The 19490-nt window shown below is 37.8% G+C and overlaps 1 protein-coding gene across 1 annotated transcript; it reads left to right on the top strand.

Annotated features, from left to right (window-relative positions):
- The first annotated feature begins 7242 nt into the window (after positions 1–7242).
- Positions 7243–8587, top strand: LOC145009651 (uncharacterized). The gene is made up of 2 exons (XM_078968303.1): positions 7243–7491; positions 7871–8587. The coding sequence occupies exons 1-2, from the start codon at positions 7243–7245 to the stop codon at positions 8585–8587; spliced, it is 966 nt and encodes a 321-aa protein (XP_078824429.1).
- Positions 8588–19490: the final 10903 nt, after the last annotated feature.

The following is a 19490-nucleotide window of genomic DNA, read 5'->3' as shown; positions in this document are numbered from 1 at the left end:
TCAAGTCTTGGCGTGGGAGAAAGTGTTGGGAATTTGCGGCTATGGTGTTGAAGAGTTGTCTTGTTGGTTCAGGAGTTTTGCTAAATACATCTCCACCACTTGAGGCATTAACAAGTCTTCTCTCCATTGACAATAATCCCTCATAAAAGTGTGGAATGAGGAGTTTTCTATAATTTTGTGTTGTGGACAACTATAACGCAAGTTGTTGAACCTCTCCCAATAGTCATGGAAAGTCTCATTTTGACCTTGGCGGATTCCATAAATCACATACCTAAGACTAGAGAATCTTGATTAGGGATAGAACTTATCAAGTAAATCTCTTGCCATATCGGTCCATGAGTTGATTAACCCTGGTAGAAGATAAAGTAACCAATATTTTGCTCTATCGGCCAATGAGAAGGGGAATGCCCTTAATTTGATTTGGTCATCGGTTGACCCTTGTGGCTTCATGCCAGTGTAAATAATGTGGAACATCTTCAAGTGCTTATGTGGGTGTTCATTCTCCAATCCACAAAAAGTTGGAAGGTAATGAACGAGGCTTGACTTCAACTCTAAACCTACTTCAAAAATGGGGTAATTGATACCGATTGGAGTTTGGGTAACATCGGTTTCCATCATTTATCTCAAGGTTCTTTCATATGCTTCTTCTCCATCCGCCATTGCAATTTTCTTTATGGTGGGTTGAATTTGTTATAGGGGTGGTGTTTCGGGAAATTCTTGGCGAGGGTCGGGGCTAGAAATGGGTTCTACTTTGGGTTCCGTGTCACTAGAGGAAGTGGTTTCAAACTCCAAGTCCCCGTTTAGGTTTGAAGTTTGACCATGTTCTATTCTCCTTTCCTTTTCCAAACGGCTTACTTCTATTTCAATTTTCGGATTATAGATCAAAGCACCTGTACGTTGAGATCTGGTCATAGAGAAACAAATTGATTAAAAATAAACCAATCCTCGAAAATTGTAACATCTATATTTTCAAACCAGGGCTCTGATACCAAAATTGTAACATCTATATTTTCAAACCAAATTTCTCATTTTTAATTTTATATAAAAACATTTTTCATAAAAATAATCTCAAGAAAAACAAAAATGTCAAATACAAATCAACATCAAAATATCAAGGTGTCCCAAAAATATTCGGTAACATAATCTTCAGGAGAATGTGTACAATCATTCCTTCACTTCCCTGCGATCCTTAGAAGTACCTGAAACACATTTAATCAACAAATGTAAGTATAAAGCTTAATGAGTTCCACAAAATATCACATACTACACAACACATATAACTGCTATGGGTTTATCAGCAACCTTGGAGACTACCCGTAGTATCAGCACATATAAAGCAACACAAACACAGTAATAGCATTCAGACCCAACTGGTCATCACATATATACAACTATTCTACCACACAGGTAAGAATAAGAAGGGAGACTCACCTCGTACTGATGACTCATAGAACTCACACACGAACTACCGGAACTAGACTCCGTCTAATTAAATACATCAATTATCCTTAATTAATAATTAAGGAATTTCCTACACACTACTAAGCCTAACTTAAGTCTAGTCCACACTTAGAGTAAAAGATTGTTTTCCCTCCACAAAACCCTCACAATCCACCTAATACACAAGTGGTCAAAGTAAAAAAAAAAATTCTAACCCTGCCTAGTACGCTCGGCATACTCAACTCTATGTTGGGCGTAGAGCAGAAAGCAGGGGGGACGGGCTCGCATCTGGCTATGTGGGGCGTAACCAGGCGTACGCTCAGCTAACTCAGTCAGATCTCAAAACTTCCCCATTAATGTATTAATCATTAAGGCATTCATTCCAAACTTAGATCTGTCCCCTAAAGAACACCCTAATCCATAAAGTCTCTGACTTTAAGCCTTTGCATGGCTAAAGAGAGATTAACTTCAAAAACCGTTACTTCAACATCACCAAAAGCTCCAAAACACGTGCATAAGGGGGAGGACAAGGTCAAGTTAGCATTTTTATAAATCATAACACCTTAAGAGCTCTAAAAGGAAAACTCAATAGCCTTGGAGTACTCCATACTCACAAAGATCAGATTCTTGGGACAAAAGAAACATAAAACCATGCCAAACAATAGCTAACAACATAATTCCTAATGTAAGAACTTTATACCTTCAGAAGATGGATAAGGAGGTATAGATTTTTGATCCAAAGACTTGAAAGCACCACTACTTCTTGAATGATCCTTCCTTCACAACCAAGAGCACTCAAAGGTCACTCTCGAGCTTCAAATCACACTCACAAGGATAGGGTTTCGTTCTAGGGTTTAGAGGGAATAGAGGTTGGATGAGAGGAAGTCCACGGAGGGATACGGTGATTAAATAGGGGTCACAACCCTAAAATTTAGGGTTTAGGAACTGTAGGAGTACGCCTAGCATACTCACATGTACGCCCAACGTACTCCCCCTCTACCATGACTTATCTATTGACTTACGCCCTACGTACAAGGCTATTATGTCTAGTGTATGTGGCCAAAATGCAATAAAAACAATATAAAGGGCTGAAATGAAAGTGCCTAGCAATGAGTATTACAACTATCCATGATGGGGATTATGTTCTTCCAGTTTTCCGTGTTCGGAGGATAGAGAGATCAGACATGTGATTTTCAGAGTTGGGATGTAGACCCATCATGGGGCTAGGTAGTTGTGGTTTTTGGCGAAAAGTATGGCAGTGTGTGAATGCACAAGGGGATTCTTGTCATAAGATGACATCAAGGGTAAGATTTCTTTAAATGTAGTTAGCTCACATGTAAGTTGATTATTTCTGGATTCAGAGAAGTGAATAAGAAATGATAAACTTTTTTGTCCCTTATGTATCCCGACTATGAGAATGATGCCTCTTGAATTTATGAATGATTCTCATGCCGAAATGATGGTTAGGGATTTATAGCTAATGTGTGTGATAGACTAGTCATTTCTAGATCGAGAATCAGGGTTATGAATGGACTACCATAATTATTCCTTGGTGGGTATAATATGTTGCGTTATTAGGCTTTTTGTATAGTCTGTTTTGTAAATGGGTTACGCCTATCCTCTCGTATTTAATTCTAGGGTTAGGTATTTAAGGTGCATGCATGCATCATATTTTAGCAACTCTGATTTTATCTTGTAACCACAATCATGCATCTACAGTAGCAATTCTTTGTTGAGTTCTTCTAAGGCGTGACCTTTAATCACTCAACATATTTTGGATCATCGTTGTGTTCTTTCTTTTAATCTTTTTGAATCTAAACGATATTTTAAAGATTTTCATCCTAACAATTGGTATCATAGCAGGAGACTGTGTAATCTATACACATCTCTTCTGTTTACAGAGTAATTAAGGTTTCCGTTAATATTGGATCTAGTTTAATTGTCATCATCATTTTCTTGATGCTATTCTGTGATCTAAATATTACCCTAAAACTTCTTTAGTTTACACTTCTGATTCTTAATAGGTTTCAAAAGATGTATCATCATGCAGCACGATGATTCTCACATCAACTCCATTAATCTCTCGAGTAACATCGGATCGACAATAAGGATCCTGATTCTCTTTCGCACTGAGTATGATGTTTGGGTGCTTCACTTCGAAGAGTAAATTCTCGGCCTAGAAGATAACGGCTATTTGATATGGGAAGCTATCACTCTAGGTGCATTTGTTCACACAACAACCAAAAGAGTTATTAAAGCTCAGAAGGACTATAACCAGCTGCTCCTTGATGTGAAGGACGTTCCTAAGGATGAGAAATAAAAGTTGATCAGCAACGTTAAAGCAATGAGGATCATTAGATTCACTTTGCCTGCTGATACCTTTTGTCTAGTTAGTTCGTGTGATACTGCTAAAGCCATCTGGGATAGGCTCAAGGAACTTTACTCTATTGATGCAGATCTTGAGCACTCTACTCAAACACTCCTGCTTTTGAAGTTTAGTGCATTCGCATAAAAGCCTGAAGAAAGTTTGAGTCCAACCTTCAATCGCTACAATCAGCTTCTGAGTAAGATGATGAAACATAGCATTGGACGAGAATTTATCGAACAAAAAGTCACGTTTATGAACAGGCTTAGATCTGAGTGGATGGCAGTGGTTTCACAGTCAAGGCGCATGAGCAATTCAATAATTATACTTTGGAAAAGTTGGTTATAATCTTGAAGGCACATGAAGGTGAGGTGTCAAAAGAAGTGAAGGTTGTATCGAGAATGGGATCTTTGGCTCTCGTTGCAAAAGGCAATAAAGTTGTAGAGGATGGGTATGAGTTTGATCATTCTGAATGCGAGCTTACGAATGAGGAGTATGCTTTAATAGTGTCAAATCCTAAGCGGTTCGCAAAGAAGAAGCTCCCTCAAACAAGAACCGAAACTGGAAGGGCAGCTACAGCTCTGAAAAGGTAAAAGTGGAGAATAAAAATGGTTCTCAAAAGGAGGAAGAAAAGAAGGAGAAGACGCTCGTAGGTGACTTCAGCTATGATTGCAATTATTGTCATGGCAAAATTCATTTGGCCAAGGAGTGCTGGGGAGGTTAAATGAGAAAAGGGAAGGAGAAGATGAAGAAGCTTCTTACATGTGAAAGCTAGAGGAAATCAAGAAGAAAAAGAATGCTGATAATTCTATGTCCGCTTTGATTGTGCAGGAAAATGTGGCTGAAAAAGAATTTCGTGGAGTTAAGGTCTGGTCAATAGACTCTGAAGATGAAGATGTTCGTAGGCCTACTCATGGAAATACATTCGTTGCGAAAGAGGAGAGTTCGCGTTTTATAGGAAGGTGTTTGATGGTGACAAACGATGGGTCACGGATGCAGGGGAATGCTACTGAGAGTGGGCGAGGAGATGATAGTTGTTTCACAGCAAGGCCAGTTTTGAAACAAATCAACAAATGCGAACAGCTGATCAACAAGCTAAACTCCATTCTTGAATCTCTCAATATACATGTGTCTAGATATGAAACTGAATTAAATGACCTAAAATCCACCTTTTCAAGAATTAGCGAAAATTTAAAAAGAACTCGTTTGACAAACTCTAACCTAACTGATCAAATTAGCAGGGTTTCGTCAAAAAGCGGTGAGAGGCGCATTTGGATAGAGAAGATTGAGTCGGATTTGTCTATGTCTAGGGATCAATTGATTTATTTGCAACGAGAAAATTTAATGCTTTTGAAACAACGCAACATATTTTGTTTAATTGTTAAAAGGCTTTATTTTATTATTACTCAGTTGCACCTCGATTGTGAGATTGGTAAGAAAAACCAGAAGAAGATCCACCTAGATTGTGAGATTGGTAAGAAAAACCACAAGAAGATCTTTCCATTTCTTGAATTAAAGGAAGACGAAATTGACGCCGACTGTTATAAGTGTTAATCCGTTGTCTCATCAGACGAGATCTTTGATGCTTACAGGGTAGGACTGGAAATAATTGAATCATACATTAAGTCCAAATACCATAAAAACATGTTAAAACAGCTATTGGATGAAAATGATAAGAAGCAAATCAAATCTGATACTATGCAAAAGTTCGACTCATTGAGTGCCAAATTAAGTTCAGAAAACAAAATTAATGTTGAAATTACATCTGAATTTTATGAGGACGGTGATATGAGTTGAATTTCTGTAGAGGATGAGGTTGATTGCTCAGAGTTTGTTAAAAACGAAGCTCAACCTGTGAAAGGTTTAATTTCTAAAAATTCAGTTAAGTTCACATGTATTTCTCAAGAAAAACCTGAAATTCTAAAAGAGAAAGCACCAATTTTCCAAAGGTCTAAACAGTTCCTAATAAAGTATTGGAAATTAAAGGACTAGACATAAATCAAACAGCTGAATTAATGTCCATCGTCAATAATGACAACAAAGATGGTTGCGATGAGTTCTTTTGGTCTGCCCCAATAGAGAATGTTGACGAAACCAAAGGTTTGTCAGAAAAGACCTCTTGGAAAGTAAGTGAAAGGAAGATATATGGCAGAACCCCTAAACAATCAATCAAGCTTTTAGAATGGAAGTCCAAGTAGAGCCAAGGATATTCAAAGCGAACCTAAATCTATGAAGGACGAATCTCTTGCAGGAAAGGCGAAACTCAAGGCGAACATCCACAAGTCCTCAGAGCAACATGCAGCTCAAAAACGAAAAAGGAATGTGAGATATCAAAGAAATCTCAGTGAAAGGAAGCAATTTTGTCAATCCTAAAATCCCAACTATGTTCGCAAGGAAAAACCTTTCAATCAAAATGCGAAACTCCTTCACATGCGAACCCCAGACAATGTTCGCACTGTCGCTTTCGCAGTCCACAGGACTCTGAACAGAAAGTTGTTCAGAAACCTTCCTTTTCAAAGAAGCCTATAGAGAATCCAAAATCTCATCACTGTCAACCCACGAAAGCTTCATCCAAAGATGTTAAAGGAAAAGGAAAGTTAGTTTCGGATCCTGAAGTTCCAACCAAGAAATCAATTACTAACTCAAAGAAAGTTGAAAAAGAGTTCGTAAAGAGTCAAATAAAAAATAAACAAAAACAATCTTTTCCAAAAGAAACGAAAGTAAAAGATAATAGGATAAAAGTTTTTACAATAACAAAGAAAGATAAAACCACATTAGTTAAACATACTTATATGGTTGATCTTGCAATTACTTTCCCTTCCCTGTAAAAGGCTCACAAGGACCCATGCAACTTTGGGTTCTTAAATCTCCTTGATTTTTGAAGGTTATACGTGACGAGCAGTTTGACGCTGAATGATATATCGACAGTGGCTGCTCATGTCACATGATTGGGAGGAAGGAGGAGTTGCGAGAGTTTCAAGCTCTCAAAGATGGTGGAAATCTGAAGTATAGAAATAACTCATTTAGAAAGATTAAAGGCTATGGTATGATAACAAATGGAGATTTTTCGATTCGTAAAGTGGAGTATGAGGAAGGCTTACAACATAACCTCATCAGTGTTTTGCAGTTGGTTGTGGGGACAGGCTTGAAAGTTTCACTTGACGATGAAGGTTATGAAATCATAGAAAAGAAGACCAAAGCAGTCCTTCTAAATTCGCAGTGAAAAGGCGAGATGTATCCATTAAATCTGGATCTGATATGAGAGGAAGCCTGTTATTTGCTTACTAACGAAAGCTCATTCAGACGAAAGCTGGCTATGGCATAGAAGTCTTTCACACTTAAACTTCAAAGACATCAACAAGATTGTTCTTGGTGATCATGTGCGAGGGCTTCCTCTCCTAAAATTCGATAAGGATCATTTGTGTATAGCCTGTGAAATGGGGAAGCAAAGTAGGAAAAGTCATTCAGTGATAGTGAACACGAAAGTCATTGAACCACTAGAACTTCTACATATCGACCTTTCTGGACCTTTTGCAATTGAAAGTGTTGGTGGTAGTAAGTATATTCTTGTTATAGTTAATGATTTTTCACATTTCACATGGGTGTATTTTCTTAAACAGAAATATGGAGCAACACCAAAACTCAAGGATTTCATAAAGGAAATTGAGCTTCAACTGCGAAAGCTGGTTCGCAATGTTCGCAGTGACAATGGGCTGGAATTCAAAAACCAAACGTTTGAAGAGTTTCTTGCTGAGAAGGGAGTTTCACATAAATTTTATGCTCCTTATACTCCACAACAGAATGATGTAGTTGAAACGCTAAACCGTTCTTTGTGCGAAGCTGCACGAACAACGCTGACTTTCGCATGTCTGCCACTCTATTTTTGGGTGGATGCAATTGTGACTGCTTGCTTTACCCAAAACAGATCCATCCTAAATAAGCAATTTTCTATCACTCCTTATGAAATCATAAATAATCGCAAACCTAATGTTAATTTTTTCAATGAAACAAATTTGATGTGAAAGATGACGAGGTATATTTTTGAGATATTTGTTGACCTCTAAGGCATATAGGGTTCTCAACAAAAGATCCAAGAAAATGGAAGAAACCTACTATGTCACGTTTGACGACAACTACTTGAAGAGGATTCAGTCGAATGATAGTCAATCGAAGAAAAATTTTCTTAAGCCAAGTCCAGCCATGATAACTATCTCCAATTTGTATGATGAATTCATGCTACTCTTTGGTGAGCTAGAGAAGGCTATCTCATTTGAAGCGAAAGCAGCTAATAGCAAAGTAGATGAATTGAAGAAGATAATCGATGACGCTGCGAAGGATATGTACCAACAGCCATCAACTACGAATTTCCCTCAAGACACGAACACTACATTCCAGGGGGAGAATTCTGGTTCCAATGCAAGTTTTCAGGGGGAGCAATCTACACCAGAAGATACGAGCATTCCATTGCAGGGAGAGGGTTATACTCCGTCTTTCTCTTCCGAACCACCATCTGATAAAGATAATTCACCTCCCACAATGACTCACGAATCTCCATTCGTAGGAGACACTTCAATTCCTAATGTAGAGGAACTCTCATCATTCGATGGGGAGAATAAAGATGTAAATAATCATTCACACGTTCATTCTGAATTCGAAGAAGTGAATGTTGAACCGGATCCCTCTTATGATCCAAACTATCCTCCACTAACCAAATGGACCAGAAATCACCCAAGAACCCAAGTAATTGGCAAATCTTCTGCTGGTGTCCTTACGATATCTTAACAAAAAGCAAAACAAAGTGCGCTATTCTCTAAAGTAGAATTTTGTATGTTTAATTCGTTTGTTTCCAAGTTTGAAACCAAAACCGTTAACGTTGCTCTCAATCACTCTTATTGGGTGCAAGCGATGCAGGACGAGCTCAATGAGTTCGAATGAAACAAGGTTTGGAGTTTGATTCCCGCTCCACCAGATGCATCTATTGTTTGTTTAAAATGGGTGTTTCGCAACAAGATGGATAAAGAAAGGAATGTTATCAGAAACAAGGTGAGACTCGTGGTTAAGGGATATTGCTAGGAAGAAGGTGTTGACTACAAAGAAAGCTTCACACTCGTTGCAAGGTCAGATTCCGTATGCATCTTCTTGGCATATGCAATGCACAAGAACTTAGAGGTATTTTAGATGGATGTCAAATGTGCTTTCTTGAATGGCAAACTTGAATAGACTGTATATACGGAACAACCGCCTGAGTTCATGAATGAGAAGTATCCTAATCACTTCTACATCTTAGACAAGGCAGTTTATGGTCTAAAGCAAGCTCCAAGAGCCAAGTACAAAACAATCACTCGTTTCCTTAAAATGTCTAAATTTAAACAAGGTTCGGTTGACCCAACCTTCTTTCACAAGAAAGAGGGTGACCACTTGATGATCATCGAAACCTATGTTGATGACATCATTTTCAGTTCTACTAATCCTAGCTTAACAACTGAATTCCAAAAGTTGATGGGAACTAAATTTGAGATGAGCTCCATGGGTCCAATTAACTTTTTCCTTGGATTGATTATAAGACAGGGATAGGAAGGAATTTTTATTAACCAGTAAGTGTATACAAAGACCTTGCTCGCTATGTTTGGTATGGTGGGAGACACAAAATCGAAGGTTCCAATGGCATTCGGAACCAAACTAACACCATGTCTGGAAAAACCAATTGCTGTTATGACCCTTTATCGTCAGATGATAGGATCATGGATGTATCTGTTGGTTTTTTTAGCACTATAACACTCCTATCGTGCACATGCAACCCTAAATGCTTTGGATCTATTTTTTCTCTAATTATACATGCATTTTCTTTTTCCAAAGCACTCACCCTAGCTAGAATACAAATGAATCTATATAATATAAAACTTATTTTGGATGCTTACCTCTTGAGTAGGGTAGAGTTATTGACCTTTGAAAGCTTAAGCACCTCAAGTGTGATGCCTCTAATTGTTCACAACCACCAATATGCAAGAGGATGCTTTAAGAGGATAAGTTACTTGTCTCAAGAGATGGTATAACCGATTTTGGTTCATGAGGGTTCTATTTATAGTGTGGTAAATGATAGGGTTACACTTTCTAAACCTTAATGCCCCATGATTTTTCATATTCCTATGCTCCATGGGTTTAACCTCCATGGATTATCATATTGGTTTTGCCCATCTACTTAATCATGGATCATTAGCCCATACAAGAAGAAACATTGATTTACATAATCAATCCCCATATATTTAATTAGTCTATATTGACCACAAAATTAATTCCAAATTACTTCTTGGATAATACTAATTAAATAATCATATTAATATATTATACTTGTAATATATTAATAAATCATAAATAACCTTATTCTCAAAAATCCATCCTATCAAATTGCAATGGTGGAGGCAAACCAAAAGCACGATGCTACTATCGGGTCAAGTACATCCCAATAATAGTAATGGGCTTAGACACCAATTCCAATAGTTCCACATTCCTTAAGATAGTCACGAAACTGGATACAAAGATACTCTCACGATCGGATCGTAGCATCTTTATCTTCCTGCCTAATTGATTCTCCACTTCTTGCTTAAACTCTTTGAACTTTTCAAAGGTTTCTAACTTATGCTTGATTAAGTAGATGTAGCCTTACATACTGTAATCATCAGTAAAAGTCACATTGAAGCGTTTAGCATCCCTTTTGGCAATTCTGAATGTTCCACACACATTAGTGTGTATGAGGTCCAACAAACCTTCATCCCTTTCACAAGTACCAGTGAAGGGTGACTTGGTCATCTTTCCAAGGAAACAAGATTCGCAAGTGTCATCCGACTTTAAGTTGAATGACTCCAAAACTCCAGCCTTTTGGAGTTGGCCTATGCGGTTCTTGTTGACATGTCCAAGATGACAATGCCACAAACATGCCTTGTCCAAACCATTGGACGAATCAATATTTAACACATTATTTCGTAGGTTATCTACAACATTCACAGTTTCATATACACCATTTCAAGGTAATGCTACAAAATAAAATACACCATTATAATAAGCATAAATAGCACCAACTTTATTCTTAAATGAAAAGGTAAAACCTTGTTTGTACAAACTATGAAAGGAAATAATATTTCTCGCCATATCGGTCGAGTAAAAACAATTATTCAAATCTAAATTTAAACCATTACTGAGCAATAAAGAGTAAACTCCAATCTTGGTCACAAGCGACATTTTCCCATCCTTTATGTCCTGCAAGTACTTGGGGCAACTCTGTTTCCAGTTCCCTTTTTCATGACAATGGAAGTAGTCAACATCCTTCGGATTGGAAGTGGGATTAGCAGAACCTGCTTTGGTCCCAATAGAAGTGGATCCATCAAGAGACTTTCCCTTGTGGCTCTTGGAGGGAACCTTCCTCATCTTTCCCTTTACATTTCCTATTGTCAGAACAGGGGACGAAGTAGTAGTAGTATTAGGAGTTGACACAACAGACTTGCCTTTGAGGTTGCTTTCTACAGTCCTTAAAATCCCTTGAAGCTTGCTAAGAGTGAACTCCTCCTTGTTTATATGATAAGTCATATGAAACTGATCATAACAAGAAGGTAAATAGTGTAGAATTATATCTATGGCCAACTCTTCATCAAAATTGACATTCAATTTTAGCAAGCAGTCCACATATCTCTACATCTTCTGCAAGTGGGTCGTGATGGGTTCACCATCCTTCATTTTGGTTGTGATCATGGAGGCAATGATCTCATACATCTCCTGCCGAGCACTTTGATGGTATCTTTCCATCAAATCATGATATATTTCATAGGGATAGTAGTCCTCATATGACTTCTGCAGCTCAGCAGTCATAGTTGCAATCATTAGATACGACATCTTTGTCGCATCCCTTTCATGAGTAGTGTGCTCAGCGATTTGTTAAGGATTAGAAGTGGTGAAATCAATCTCCTTAGCCTCTTTATCAAGGATATATTCTTTGTCCTCATAGTGAATAGCCATTCTGATGTTACAAATCCAATCATTGAAGTTTGAGCCATCAAAAATGACCCTCCCACATAGGTTCATGAGAGAGAAAGAGCCTGAAGGAATTGGTGTTGAAGCATTATTTGGGATAGACATTTTAAAAAAAAGAAGAACAAAGTTTAGATTAGATGAGAATCTTTAATATTACACCCAAATGAAATATTAAGGCTAGGACCCAACACAATATTCTACATTTGTGAAGAGGGATTCCGTATTCCAATTGTAAAATATTTGAAGGTAGGTAAATGACGATTTACCAATTTCCACCATGAAAAATGAAATGGTTTATTAACTTTTAATTGGTTTGACATTCCTAGATCTTTGAGATTCATTAAACTTTTCAAAGGCAAGTTTAAATCTCGATTATGCCCTTCAAGTTTGTGACTGGGATGCTGAGGATCACAAACAAGGTGTGAATAACCATGCAAATTAACTTGCTACACCCAATGTTACATATCACCTAATCAATGTGCCGGTTAACGACACGCACTCCATTGATCTATGATTAACACCAAGCTACCCTTTGCCACACATTGTCAGTCCCATATTAGTGTGTCGGTTAACCACATGCACTCCACTAACGACTTAACAAGGTGAAAAGTGTAATTTCATGGATTAGCACCATTTTCACATTTTTCCTAAAGTAACTAAGATTGGGAATTTAATAAAAGTTTAGTTACTTTATATTTATCATTATACTTTTAATGAGGAAGAATTCGTGTCCTATCCTACCCGTTCGGCTAACAACCCTCCACCGGTCAAGGAAGCGGTGGGTAAGAGTGGACACCCATTAAACCACCATTTTATAGGCAGTAACCTTATACCCCTTATAGACCGGCTTCGTGAATGAGGCCTACTAACGGTAAGACTGACTTGTTCTTATACATACATACATATATATATATATATATGTGTGTGTGTGTGTGTGTGTGTATTATCAAAATTAGTATATTATAAAGTATAAGGGTTGAATTTTAAATTTTAAAACTCTAGGGTTTGGAATGAAAGTTTCATTTAATGAGACTTTGAAAATTCCAAAACTTGAAGGCAAGTTTTGAAACTTGTCAAAACTCTTCACATTCATAACTTATGAGTTTAATTGGATTTTAATGAAGAGACCTTTCATTTTCAATAACTTGAGGACAAGTTATGGAGGTCATTAAAACTCAATTATATCATATTCTAAGAACAAAAATTATCACATAATTTATGATCTAACTTATCTCATAATCAAGATAATTTCAAGTCAACAATTTAAAACAACTTTGTTTATCATATAAAACAATAATTTTTTTAAAACTTTGACAATTATCTTGTGGTTGGATGAGTACTAGCACTACGATATCAAATAAACATTTCCAATGAGCCAAAACAGTTTTTAGTAGTGTTCCAAATCCAAACCAGGCCAAGAAACTCAAAATTTTGTAACAAAGCCTTCAACTTGTCGAGTGCATGAACTGACTCTCCGAGATTCCTTGTTTACTGATTGGACTCATCGAGTCTGTTCATGGACTCAGCGAGTTCACCTGTCAGAGGCCAAAATTTCAACTTTTTTTAGCTTTGAAAAAGTAGTAAGCATTAAATATAATAGAAATCAATCCTAGGCTCTGATACCACTGTTGGGTTTTGAGCACTGTAACACTCCTATGGTGCACATGCAACCCTAAGTGCTTTGGATCTATGTTTTCTCTAATTATACATGCATTTTATTTTTCCAAAGCATTCACCCTAGCTAGCATACAACTAAAGCTATATAATATAAAACTTATTTTGGATGCTTACCTCTTGAGTAGTATAGTTATTGACCTTTGAAAGCTTGAGAACCTCAAGTGTGATGCCTCTAATTGTTCACAAATACCAATATGCAAGAGGAGGCTTTAACAGGATAAGTTAATTGTCTCAAAAAATGGTATAACATATTTTAGTTTATGAGGGTTCTATTTATAGTGTGGCAAATGCTAGGGTTACACTTTGTAAACCCTAATGCTCCATGACTTTTCACATTCCTATGCTCCATGGGTTTAACCTCCATGGACTATCCATGGATGATCTTATTGGTTTTACCCGTCTACATAATCATGGATCATTAGCCCACACAATAAAAACATTGATTTACATAATCAATCCCCATATATTTAATTAGTCTGTTTTGACCACAAAATTAATTGCAAAGAAATTCTTGGATAATACTAATTAACTAAATCCAATAGTATCTTATAGCTAGTAGACTAGACATCATGTTTTCTGTTTGTTATTGTGCAAGGTTCCTAGAAAATCCACGCGAACCTCACATGGTGGCCGTGAAGAACATCTTTAGGTACCTAAAACGAACCTCCTCGCTTGTCATATGGTATCCAGCAAACTCAAGCTTCTTCTTACAAGCGTTTTCAGATGTTAGCCTTGGAGGATGTGTATTAGATAGAAAGAGTACAACTGTAGGATGCCAATTTCTCGATGGCAAACTTGATAGTTGGTAATCAAAGAAGCAAACGTGTGTATCCTTGTCAACAGCTGAAGCTGAATATATAGTTGCTGCCTTATGTACATCCCAGGTCATTTAGATTCAAAGCCAGCTTCATGACTATGGATTAAGTATGAAACGAATCCATTATACTATGACTTCGAAAGTGCCATTCATATTTGTCACAACCCAATGCAACACTCAAAGACGAAACACATAGCACTGAGGTATCACTTCATCAAGGATCATGTGGAAGATGGCAATGTTGAAATACACTTGGTAAGATCCGCTGATCAGTTAGCTGACATATTCACAAAGGCCCTACCTAAAACAACATTTAATAGAATTCCTCAAGGGCTAGGAATGATGGAAGTTGAATCCGTTCTGAAACCAATTTCTCATTCATAAATTTATCGCTGTGAATCGGTGCGAACGCTTGCAATAATTTGTAGTCTACTGGTCATTTGAAGTCTATTTTATCACTATGAATCGGTGCCAATGTTTGTGGTAATTCGCAATCCACTGTTCATTCGTGGTTCGGGTTTTCTAATATCCTTTTGTACATTGTGTATAATGTTACTTATTTTTGTTTCGTTTTTAAATCTTTTCTGTTTTAAATTATTTTTCAGAAAATTTCAAAACTCCAAAAATAGTTTATGTATTTCTACTTTATTTTTTTTTATTTTTCTTCGTTTAATTTTTTTTAAAACCAAAAAAACAAAAATACTTTGTTTGTGTTTATTTTTATTTCTTTTATTTTCACAAATCATAAAACATCAAAAATATCTTAGAGACACAAGAAGATCATGGAGGAACATGTTCGTAACATCTACTAATTCACGTGAAGGGGCAAGTATAAATCTTTTCAACTATGTACTAGCTAAGTGTCCCTTGAAGCATGTTGGTGCATGTTGTCTCAAGCCTCCACGACTATATGTTGAAGCCTTAATGAATTGATTCTACCAATCGATTCTTCCCAATCAGGCTGCGAATTCACATAAGTCATGAGCTACCTCACTTTTCTCACTTTTAGTTAAGAGTTGCCTGCATGGTCACTTTCGTATTGCAGAGGTACATTTGTTTCTTTTAAAGCATTTATACATTTCTCCATCACTTTCACATCCATGATTGCAACCCTTGAGACTCTCAGAAATTACCACTGTTGTTTATGGTTGCACAACATCACTTAGTTCAACCACGAACTAAGTGAAACCCATAATTCAATACACTTTATGAATTGACGGTGAACACTTAAATGTTCTAGAGTTTTCACTAAGGAATTAATGAAAGTCCCCTTTCGTGGTCTGTACAAGGAAGTCTATTTTTCTTTTGCGAAGATCCTTGTGATTTTCAAAAGTATGGTTCGTGGTACTCACTGTTCTTTTCAGATTCGTAGTTCAACCAAAGTTTTCTAGAAACGAACGTTCATACGGAATGGATCAATTAAAACCTAACTGCGAAAGGGAAAAGCTGACACGACAATTTCCTGTGGATAAGAATTCAAATGGGCACGTGAAATTTTGAACGGACGTCTACTTTATCTCCGTATGATGCATGGATCTGCCATAACAGTTGTCAAGTCGTGCTTTTTGAGGCGACATTTCAGTAATCGATGCAACCTCTCTCTGGATTTTCCTCACAAATCGAACGGTATAAATGGATTTTGATGACTCTTCACTTTTTACCACTCACAAATCCTCTAAATGATTTTCGGGGATCAAAGTGCTCTACTGTTCATCTTCTTTCTCAAGTAATCAACAATGACAGGTTCCTCTGAAAATCTCTCCGTTCGAGATCCAATTGCACACTCTTCAATACTTGCTATTAAGCAACATCAAAACTTGGTGATCGATCTTGATCCGTGCAAGTATGACAGCTTTATGCTTTTGATTGTTGAGTGTCTCAAATACTCTCTGTTGACTGTTGGACTCACCAAGATGGAAAACGTCCCGATGTCGCTTTTATCTAAAGCTTATTCTTCTACAAACTACATCAAGGAAGAACAGAGGATTACATTTGAGATCCGCAATCGCATCACTTCTATCACCAAAACTCGATTCTGTTCACTTCTAGGGCTTACTTAATCAGACGACATGATTAACCCTGAAGCAGTGTCTAGGGCTGCTCTTCTGGAGATGTTTTACCAAATGGGCTACAAAGAAACCCTAACCGCCATCTCGATATTCCAGAAACCTAATCTTCCACCCCAATGGAATGGCCTTTTCACTTTATTGTTCAAAGCTTTTTCTGAAAGAGTGACTGGATCAGATTGCGCCAGCATGCTATTCGTTGCAATTCTTTATGGTGTTTACACACGGTTGAATGTCGGTTTTTGGTCAGTTCTATGGGCTCAACTTATTCAAAGCATCCACTCTACCACACGTCACAGTAAAATCTCATGTGCACGTTTCTGGACCATCATCGTCCAAAGGGCTATTGACAAACTTAAAATTCCACTGATGCAAGATGTGATGGTGGTGTCCATTTCTACTTTTCACACCACATGGATCATTCTTTATGATACTTCTAAAATTTCTTTCATTAGATCAAGCCCGGAGGCAATGTTTTGTGATGTGCATGTGGCTAGCAAGATCTTAGAGGGATAAAGGAAACTAGTTGTTTCAGGGTTTCGTCCCTTGACTCCAGAAATGCAAGGGATTATTGTTGAGGCAGACCCAAGAGGGGGGCCAAAAGGATGGGAAGAAGGGAGAAAAGAAACAATCTGATAAGGAAGGTCCGTCTGCACCTGCGAAACCGCCCACAAAGAGAAAGGCACCAACTGGCACTTTTGCAGCTGCTCCCAAAAAGCGAAAAATAAAACAACCCGCTCGCAAGCGCATGTCCCCTGCTCCAACTCCTACTCCAAGAGAAAGTGAACATTCGGAGTCTAAGACTCAGTCAGACATTCGTATTGAGGAGCAAGAGACCGTTCACAACGAAGAAGAGACATCAAATCCTGAAGTAACCCAAACTCATAATGATTTCGTTCCATCTCCTCCTCCTTCCCCTAAAACCACCACTACACCAATCACTATCACACCCTGCCCTCCACCAGTTACTTCTCAACCACAAACAAGTGCTCCTCTTTCTACTCCACTAATTTTTGATTCTATAATCCCACCAACCACCTCAGCTGAGCCTCTTGTTTTGGTCAACGCATCTGATGCGGGGGCAAAAACTTTAGGTTTCTCAACTCATGTCTCACCACCTATTTCCCCTCTTCGCCAAGATGATCCTGACATGATCTTTGGTGATGAAGAAGAAGAAGATCTTGGAGGATTCACCTACAGTCCCTTTCAAATAACGACTGAAAGTGAAGATGAGACTCTAGTTACGAAAGGGCAACTCAAGTCCTTACATGATAATATTGACCAACTGCTTCTGTCTACCAAGGCGTCCTCTTCTGAGTCCTACTCCAAAGCAGCAGTCAATTCACTTTTCGGGACCCTCACGAAGGAGCATTCAGACAACATCGAAAAGATGAACAAATCAGTCGATGCTTCTGCTGAAGTCTGGAAGACAATGACCGAAAAAGTCGATAAACTAACTTCTGATACTACTTTCTTCATGGAGAATTTTCAATCCTCCTTTGACTCAAATACACCAAAGGCCAATGAAGCTCTTTCTGGCCTAGGTTCTCTCTTCAAAGCAAAGAAGACGAAACTGCCAGAGGTTCGCAATGGTCTTAAAACTTACCATGAAGCGTTCCAATCCTCTATCTCTTCTCAAATTACCAAGCTTCAAGATGAACTTGCAACGGAAAGTAAAATCATGGACTCTCTTGATATCAAGACGGAGAAAGTAAAAGTGTTAAACGTTAAACTTGAAGCCGCTGAGATACAAGTCAATGATCTGTTATCCGAGAGAGTTGTTATGAGAAGCTGTATCACTAATGTTATAGGCTTACTCTCGGATATCATTGAGACCAGAGATCCAATGATCACTATCATAGCAAGGAAGCATCTTGCAGAGAAGTTGAGACCAGTCTTCGCAATGCTTCATAGGCTGGAGGGTGTTTCGGATCAAGGCATTATTCCGAAATAAAGAGGAGAAGGTATATCCAAGAAAAATGATCCCAAAGCTCCAGCTAAGCCTATTGTCAAAGAGGAACCTGAGCCTAAGGGTAAAGGAAAACTTTTCAGTGAAGAACCTATAAATGATAATAGTGAAATTGAAGAGCTGGATGAAAATGAGCTTAAAAAGCGGAAGGCTCATGAAGCTTAAATGGATAAGCACCAACGAATCATCCAAGAGGCTGAAGAAAGGTGAAAGCTAAGAAAGAAGCTCAAGTCACTCTGGAAAGCAGAAAGCTTTTATTTCTTTAGTGGACTTTGAAGTGAATCCAACATGAATTTGTTGACTTACCCAGCCAATATTGGTTAGATCCAGTTTTGTGTTGTTTAAACTTCAAAACACACAAGACTCGCAACTAGATCTACTACTCACTCCAAAGGCCTTCAAGTTTCGATCTTTTGTGAAAGTTGTGAACGCTCCATCCACAGACAGCGGAGCTGATCATATGCTTTTCTCGTACTATCTAAAGCACATGAAGCCACAATATGAAATGTGGTATAAATACCGTGAAGGTCACGGGACTAATCAAAACTGACAGCTTCCCAAACGTGAAGTTCAAAGTGGAGAGAGGTTCAATCAACCAGGTTTATGAATTCACACTCGTAGACTTGCCTTGTCTTAACCCCTATGACTGGATCGTGCTCTATAACATGTTGCTGAAAGATGAAATGAAATATGAACCTGTTATTTCCCATCTCAAATTGATGATAATGTCTTACATTCAAGAGATTGGTGAAATGGATGTAGAGATAGACACTGTACTTTGAAAGAGGGCATTTGTTGTTCCTAAGGAAGCTCCAAAGGATTTTGAAAAAGTTGAAGCCACGAAAGATCTACAAGGATAGATGGTATGTGGTGTACCAGGCTAGGGAATGAAATGACAGAGACTTTTTAAGGCCTATTTCTTTCTTCCTGATAAACATAGATACACAACATCCTATCTTGAGTTTATATTAGACTTGGTCAATAAATTCAAGGGCAATAGAAACGATGACATAAAGTGCTTATGTGACATGGTCCTATGATACATTCAAGTTCGCTAGGTACTATTGAGCTTCATTCCAAATATTTTACGAAGTACATAAGCGAATTCAAGGATAATGGACTTTCACCTTATAA

The sequence above is a fragment of the Lactuca saligna genome, chromosome 1, assembly GCF_052625555.1.
Source record: "Lactuca saligna cultivar CGN05327 chromosome 1, ASM5262555v1, whole genome shotgun sequence".
In the NCBI taxonomy this organism is placed as follows: Eukaryota; Viridiplantae; Streptophyta; class Magnoliopsida; order Asterales; family Asteraceae; genus Lactuca; species Lactuca saligna.
Note: the sequence above shows the minus strand (reverse complement) of the source record. Positions and strands in the feature narration are given on the sequence as shown.